A 7438-nucleotide genomic window follows, 5' to 3' on the forward strand; every position below is an offset into this window, starting at 1 on the left:
TACCATGGTAGCCAGAGCGGCGATCTGCGGGCACCAGTAGCTGAGCTCTCTAAAGTATTTCTGCCGCGCCCTGGCGCGGGTGCTGCTTCAGAGCCTTGGTTACGATCTCCGGAGCCCAGCTGCCGCTCTCTGCGGGGAGGGGCAACCCAGCCGGGGTCTTACTTTAGGGTGAGTTTTCCGTTTGGGCGTATCACCCAACGGGCACCGCTACCCCAAGGCTCCTTCCTCCCGGCGGGGCTTCCCTGCTGCAGGCGCCAGGTCAGGATGAGGTCTTTGTTCGCGTGTGTATATCTGCCAGTGGATCCGTTCGGGGTGCGAGGATCGGGCACTTTCGCGACGTTGATAGATGGCATCACGATTCTCTTGCGACCCGACCCTTGCTCCCAAACTTTGGGTGGTGTTGGGGTGTAGGAGCAGAGATTGGATCTGGGAGACAGGGGGTGTGTCGTTGCGTTTTTCCCTCCTCAGAGCCCTCCCATGGCTTCCCAGGAGAGGGTGGAGGCAGTGGCCAAAGGAACAGGGTTCTGGCGCTGCCCCAAGCCGGCCACTTACACCCCAGGGACCTGCGAGCTGCTCAGAGGTCAGTGCGTTAAAAGACACAAGGAGATCGGTGGTCACAGTTACCCTCTGTAACTCAGTTCTCCCCTACATGACTTATGGCTTAGCAATTGCTGTTTTCATTTTACAAATAAGAAGCCTGGAGTTCAGAAAGGTTCAGGGGTCCTACAATTGGAAGTGGCCAAAAGTCAAAGAACTAAGAATTTTAGAGTAGTTAACTCCCATGCATCCCTTAGATCACACTTTCAATTTCCTCAGGGATGCTTTATTTCCTCCCCACCCACCACCACCACAGTGGAACCAACTGTTATGTGCCAGTACTCTACCAAATACCTTTTCCTTCACTGGCTTAGCACAACCTGTAGTCAGATACCTAATGTGTCCCGTTGAATTAACATTGAATTAACATCCATCTGCCCCTGTAGTTCATGAACTCCATCAGGACACAATGCCTGTTTTGGCTACAATCATAGCTCCAGCTCCTGGCACAGGCATAATAAATACTTGTCCATTCACTCAACAACAAAAAAATTTAAGCCCACTGTGTGCTTTAGACATTGTTCTAGGTACTGAAAATACAGGAGTAAAAAAAAAAGAAAAAAAAAGACAAGCAAAACTTCTTGCTCCCATGGAGCTAATATTCTACTAGGAAGGTAACAAATAATAAATAGGTAAGGTATATAGAACTTAGATGGTGATGAGTGCTATAGAAAAAAAAAAAAAAGGAAAGGAAGGGAATTCCCTGGTGGTCCAGTGTGGAGGCCTGGGTTCAGTCCCTGTTCAGGGAACTAAGATCCCACAAGCCAGATGCTCAGCCAAGTACTCAGCTGCAGAAAGGGGGCAGGAGGCAATACAATATTAAATTCCAGTGGCGTGAGACAAGGGCCTCTGCTTGCAGCCTAGGAGGCCTCACTGACATACTTTGTCTTGCAGTGATGATGAAGGAATCCAAACTGACAAACTTCCAGCAGCGCCACATCATGGACACCATGAAACGTAAGAGGCCACCCACAAGAGGCTTCCAGGGTGGAGGGATTCTGGGCCACATTTTTAATGCTTCTCCGTATTAAGAAGTAGTGGACCTCATTTTAAAAGAGAAAAAAACCTGAATAGTATTTCTAACCCTTGTTCCTGGGGAACTGACTTGGCGGGGTCTTTGCTTCTTCCCCCGACGTGGGTCACGGCACATGAGCCCCTCTGGCAGTCCGGCTCTAGCCAACCTTCCCAACAGATCACAGCCCATTCAAGACTTCCTGCCCAGCCAAATAATCTGAATGCTGTCAGGTCTACAATCTATTGCGCCCTCTTACACACATACAATGTGAGCTCTCCAGAGGAGAGAACTGTGTGTGTCTCATTCATAGTTTTATTCATTCATAGCTTAGCTGGCAGAAACAAGATTACTGGCAGGATTCCAACCTAGGAAAACTATGCAAAACCTTTCCACAGCTCACCTCTGACCACACATTGTATTATTTATTTTTAAGGAAAACAAAAAAAGTGAATGTACATGGGCACAATAACAAGGGCCCTCTAAGATCTTGAAAACAACCTTACTTTCTGAGATTTAACTGAATCAATATGTAGTGGATCAAAACAGAGAATTGTAACATTACCTTTAAGAGGATGCCAGATGGTCCAAGCCTGCCAAGCTTTACTTGACTCTACCAATAGCTGTTGCCTTCTCTCCAGAAAGAAGTGCCTATCAGGAGGCATCTGGTCAACCACAGAGGCATAAGGATGGGACAATCAGAGAGACAAATATTGGCAGTGCCTACCCAGCACTGGCCAGGGGAAGAAGGCTCTGTGTGGCAAATTCACGAGTCAGATCTCCTTCCTCATGTGGACTAGGACAACTCAGGCTGCCAGAGCCTAGCGTCACAACACAGCTGAGTCACATAACTCAATCTCCATAATCATTTGGTGTCCCCTATAGCATGACTACAAAGAGAATATGCTAGAAATTCTGCTAAAAGTAAATTCCAGGAGACTAAGGACTGGGTCTGCCTTTTTCACCATGGTACCTTGGCTCCTAGGTGCTCAATATTTATTGAAGGACTAATTGAATTAATGATTAGGCCAACACAAGTCACCAGTTTGCCTGGCAGTTTTTTTCTCCTTAGAAGTTTTCTTTTAAAAATATTGCCTCCAAGAATTGGTGTTGAGTCTGGTTTCTTCTCCTAGAATCCCCTCTCTATTCCTCTCTTCTTAACCAAGTCCTACTTGCTGGTTTGAGGCTTAGTTCAAATTCTATTGTAAGCCACAAATTCCTCTCCTTCACCTGGACTCCCAGAATTACTTGGGCCATAATTATTTGCTGAGACTGAGCCAAAGGAAGAGGTGGCATTTGGCACTGGACAGGTAGACACAAAGAGCAGAGAGAGTAGGAGGGACATTCTAGGAAGCACAGCATCTCTTCAGAGAAGAGAGATAAACCATGGTGTGGCCTTGGGTAGAGGGCGTGAGAAGGGAAATGTAGTGGGAAATAATGGCAGTTCCATCCTTTCGTTCCTCCGGGCAGACACGTTGGAGTCATCTTGTTTCCTCGTTCTCTCTCTCCCAGACCCCACATCCAACCCATCAGCAGTCCTGTCTGCTTGACCTTCAAACCATATCCTGACTACCTCTGCCCTTGACCCCCAACGCTGTGTTTTCAGCGGCAGCTAAAGGGGTCATGAACCCTCTGATGGCTCCCCACCTCGCACACAGTAAAAGCTAGTCTTTCTAGAGGCCTACAAGGCCCAGTACGTCTCTTGCCCTCTGTGACCTCTGACCTCTACTCCCACGACACCCCGCTCCTTGCTAGGTCCATTTCTGCACCCTAGCCTCCTGACTGTTCATCGGACACTCCAGGCACATTCCCACCTCAAGACCTTGACTCCAGCTGTTCCCTCTGCCTGGAATGCTCTTCCCTAAAATACCTGTGTGGCTGGCCTCTTACCACTTTGGGGGTCTTTTCTCAAATATCACTTTCTCTGTGAGGCCTTCCCGGGCTACCCTGTTTATAATTGTAAATCCTGCTCTGACGCACCCTGTGCTTCATCCCTGTACTCTCACCATCACCATCTAACATACTCGTTTTACTTGTTTCATCATTTTCACCCCAGATGTGCGTGCCATGAGGGCAGAGCTTCGTCTTACTTACCACTTTACCCCCAGTGTCCTGGGCCTGGCACAGAGTACATGCTCAATACGTATTTGCCAGGTAGATGATAGAAAAAGGCTGGAAAGGCAGGGGAGGTAGCCAGCGGCCAGATCAAAACATGGGTGGGGCCTGCGCTAAGCTGGGCTTTAGGGCATTTGAGGGGCCAGGCAACCAGATAGGAGGTGACACACTTGGCTGGCGTGGGGGAGGAGCCCCAGATCTGGGTCAAGGGAGTGGGGATGGACAGTAGGAGGGATTGGTGTCTATTACCATCCAAACCATCCCTCCCAGACCATGGACAAGCAGGTTTTAGGAATCCATCTACAGAAAGAAAAGCACCAGGATAAAGGCTTAATGTACAAGAATGTTTATTGCAGCATTGTTTGAAATAGTTGCAAAAACAAAAAAACTGTAAATAGCCTGAGTTTCTAAAACTAGGAGACTTATTGAATAAATAATGTATCCATTCTAAGGACTCATATACAGCTATAAAAAATAAGTTATATATAAATGGAGTGATCTGGAAAGATGTCCAAGATAGATTGTTAAGTGAAGAGTCTATTACTGAATAGAATACAGTACGCTCCAAGGTTTTAAAAATGATATATGCACACGTCTTTGAACATGTTTATGTAAGCATCAAAAAGAATGGGCTGAGATCACTAAATTGTTAACCACGGTTCGTTGTAGAGGGGGCTTGGCAGGGAGATGGGAAGACTCTTCTATACTGTTTGACTTATAACAGGTAGGGACCACTTTTATAAATTAAAAAAAAAAAAAGCCAGGTGGGCCCCCAGACCCTGACCCTTCCTTCCCCAGAAGGAGACACGCTCCCCCTGCAGTGCAGCCCAACTTCCAGCCAGAGGGTTTTGCCTTCCAAGCAGCCAGCCTCGGCCATCTACCTGCCTCCCATCCTGGCTGCCCGCTCCCACCTCCGGCCTGCCAGCATATGCCAAGCCAACGGGGCCTACAACCGGGAGCAGTTCAAGCCTCAAGCCACCCGTAAGTGAGGGGCCTCCACTAGAGCCCCTCTTCTGCCTCCGCCTGAGGGGGGTTAGGAGACACGCAGCCCACAGGGCACGAAGCAGCCCATCTCTAATGAATGTTTGGCAGTCAGGTGTCACGGCCACTGCTCTCTCAAGCTTACACAGTGCCTGGAACCCAGAGCTCCTCTGCACTCCAGCCTATTTCAGGGAGCCAGTCATCCCCTTTCTACTTGGCACCAGACATGACTCTTGGCCTAGACGCTCCCACAGCTCCACGCACCCAGGCTGCACTGCAGCAGTCACTGGGTTTTCTTAGCCTTGCTCTGCACCCAGGCAGTGTGTGAGTTTTGATAAAGCTCTCTTCTGGGTTCTTTCAACTCCTTCCTCCCTATTGTGACATGACCAGCTCAGGAGCACCCAGAGTAGAGGGTTCCCAGTTTGCAGAAGCCCTACCCATGTTACCCAGGCACCCTGGTGTGAGCGTGCCCAACTGGGAACACAGACCATGAATAGGGGTGCCCTTCACGCCTTAACTAGGCCACGTCTGGGCCCGACAGGAGATCTGGAGAAGGAGAAGCGAAGACTCCAAAATATCTTTGCCACCGGGAAGGAGCCAGAGGAACGGAAAAGAAAGCCCCCTCCTGTGCGACAGGAGGACCCAGCCCCTGAGCTGGACCGGTTTGAAGAACGTGAGCCCCTGATGGGCCCGTTACACTGGGGAGGGGAGTGTGTGTGGAGAGGCCTGGAGCCAGGGGAGGGGAGAACCCCTGAGGACCAACAAGTGAGAAACTGACCACAGAGCTGCTTCCTGTTCCCACAAGAAGCAACCTGCTGCCCCTGCCACCCCTCCTGGGAGAACCGCAGCCCCCGCTGCCCTGTACACTGACGGCCCTCTCCCTGTCCAGTGGTGAAGGAAATCCAGGAGAGGAAGGAATTCCTGGCCGACATGGAGGCCCTGGGGCAGGGCAGACAGTACCGAGGGATCATCCTTACTGAAATCTCCCAGGTAGGAGAAGGAACTGGGAAGTGGTGGGGGGGATGCGCCCGCTGTGAGTGTGGAGGACGAGATGTGAGCAGACATACAGGGTCAGCTGGGGCTGTCTCGGGAGTCCAGCTCTAGCCTCACGTCTGTGGTGGCTCCTGCAGTTCCTTTCCTGACCCCCAGATTTCCCTGACGCCCTTTGCAGAAACTACAGGAAATGGAAGACATTGACCACAAGAGGAGTGAGGAACTTAGGAAGGCTCTTGCCAGCACTTAATCTGCCTCCAGAGGGGGCGGGGGAGCCCAACCTCCATGCTGGAGCCCAACCCCTTGCCGAGCAGGGTCACTCCCAGGTCAGCCCACCCACCCTGGCCTTCAGCCATGTAAACGGTTGTACAGCACTGCCCCCACCTAGGGTACCCCGGACTTAGCACCCTAGAAAATGGACCACGTCTCAGAAAATGAGCCGATTCTCCTCAAGACTCTGCCCAGGGATCCAGGGTCAGCTAAGCCTCTGAGACCAATCACAGATACAGACACACACAGACACATAAACATACACACATTTCTTCTTGGGGGAAGAGCCCCAGACACAGTGAAAGCAAGGTCCAGGTCCCACCATCTTGGGTGTGCATCTAAGGACGTCCACTGGGCCCTCTTCCCACCACCTCACCCACTGTGTGTCCCTGTGTTCTGCACGTTAGGTTTTCTGAGCTTAGTTATGAATATGATTCCTTTTTCCTACCTGTCTTAGGACCTACTTATTTGACTTACAGCCTTGGGCAAATGTTTAACCACTATGATTAACTGGCTAATAAAACACATGTAATGCAGGTCATTACACACACCATTTTGTTTTCAGAGGGATAAGGCTTATTTGTTCAGGGAGTTAGAATTTTTCAAGCCCAGTTGGTTTCCAGCTGTTTGCACATTTCAAGTGAAAATGGAACCCAGGGTCCCGGGGCACCCAGGGCCGGGCGCTGCGGTAGGTGCCAGTGTTCCTCTCGGCTGATTCTTTCAATAAACACCTGCGATGGCTCGTTTTCCCTGGATGAAAACCAGGGCTCACAAAGACAGTATGACCAGTCATTCAGCTAGCAAGTAGCCTCCTCGGGATTAAAAGTTAGCTTTCTGTCTTTCCACCAAACACACAGCCCATAGAAAGAAACCCAAAGGGGTAGGAGGGACCCAGACTGAAGGGGCCCCGCTTTGGAAATTCCACTCGCAGCCCATGCGGTCTGAGCCCGGCAGCCTCATCTCCGACGGCTCGCCTGTGCGGCCTGCCCCAAAGGGCTGCTGAGGAGACATCCGCCCATAGCACACGGCAGTGCCCATGTCCCTGACAACCACAAGCCTTTGCTCTCCAGTATTGTCATCTTCCTTTCCCCATAAATCAAAGTATTTCAGAAATTTCAACCAACCCTCCCACTTGGAAGGATTCACATAACCCTCTCAGGCCACGTGATCCAGGTTTGGGTTTGCAGAATAAACACGGCCCTGCAGCCCCAAACAAATGAACAGAGAAGACCAGATCAAGGGCTGGGCTCCGGAACATTCCATGGGAAGCCTGTGTCCACACACCCTCCAGAACCTGAGGGCCGAGGGCACAACATGAGGACGGCCGTCCTCCACCTCGAAGGCCCCAGCACGTAACCCAGAGGCAGCGAACTGGAGAACCCAGGACAGCCCAGGACAAAGTCAGCCCACCCACGACACCACGGCAGCCTACCCTTGACTTAAACTAAGATCAGTTGCCAACATTTATAA

At 50.6% G+C, this 7438-nt stretch overlaps 1 protein-coding gene across 4 annotated transcripts; it reads left to right on the forward strand.

Annotated features, from left to right (window-relative positions):
* Positions 1-13: 13 nt before the first annotated feature.
* Positions 14-7384, forward strand: C7H22orf23 (chromosome 7 C22orf23 homolog). 4 transcript variants are annotated; one of them, XM_057743531.1, is made up of 7 exons: positions 14-168; positions 469-580; positions 1492-1554; positions 4523-4705; positions 5247-5378; positions 5595-5695; positions 5877-7384. In XM_057743531.1, exons 2-7 carry the CDS (start codon positions 478-480, stop codon positions 5946-5948), a joined length of 654 nt encoding a protein of 217 aa, XP_057599514.1. In that variant the 5' UTR covers positions 14-168; positions 469-477; the 3' UTR covers positions 5949-7384. The 4 variants fall into 4 exon arrangements, with proteins under 4 accessions (XP_057599514.1, XP_057599513.1, XP_057599516.1 ...); XM_057743530.1 differs by having other exon boundaries at positions 5595-7384; XM_057743533.1 differs by lacking the exon at positions 5247-5378 and having other exon boundaries at positions 5595-7384.
* Positions 7385-7438: the final 54 nt, after the last annotated feature.

This window comes from Hippopotamus amphibius, chromosome 7, assembly GCF_030028045.1.
Source record: "Hippopotamus amphibius kiboko isolate mHipAmp2 chromosome 7, mHipAmp2.hap2, whole genome shotgun sequence".
NCBI classification, from domain to species: domain Eukaryota; kingdom Metazoa; phylum Chordata; class Mammalia; order Artiodactyla; family Hippopotamidae; genus Hippopotamus; species Hippopotamus amphibius.

Bases quoted from the DNA above. Each gene is read 5' to 3' on its own strand.
- C7H22orf23 (XM_057743530.1), top strand. From the start codon at position 478: ATGGCTTCCCAGGAGAGGGTGGAGGCAGTGGCCAAAGGAACAGGGTTC. The intron at 581-1,491 runs GTCAGTGCGTTA...TTTGTCTTGCAG, and splicing joins GACCTGCGAGCTGCTCAGAG to TGATGATGAAGGAATCCAAA. The intron at 5,379-5,594 runs GTGAGCCCCTGA...CTCCCTGTCCAG, and splicing joins GCTGGACCGGTTTGAAGAAC to TGGTGAAGGAAATCCAGGAG.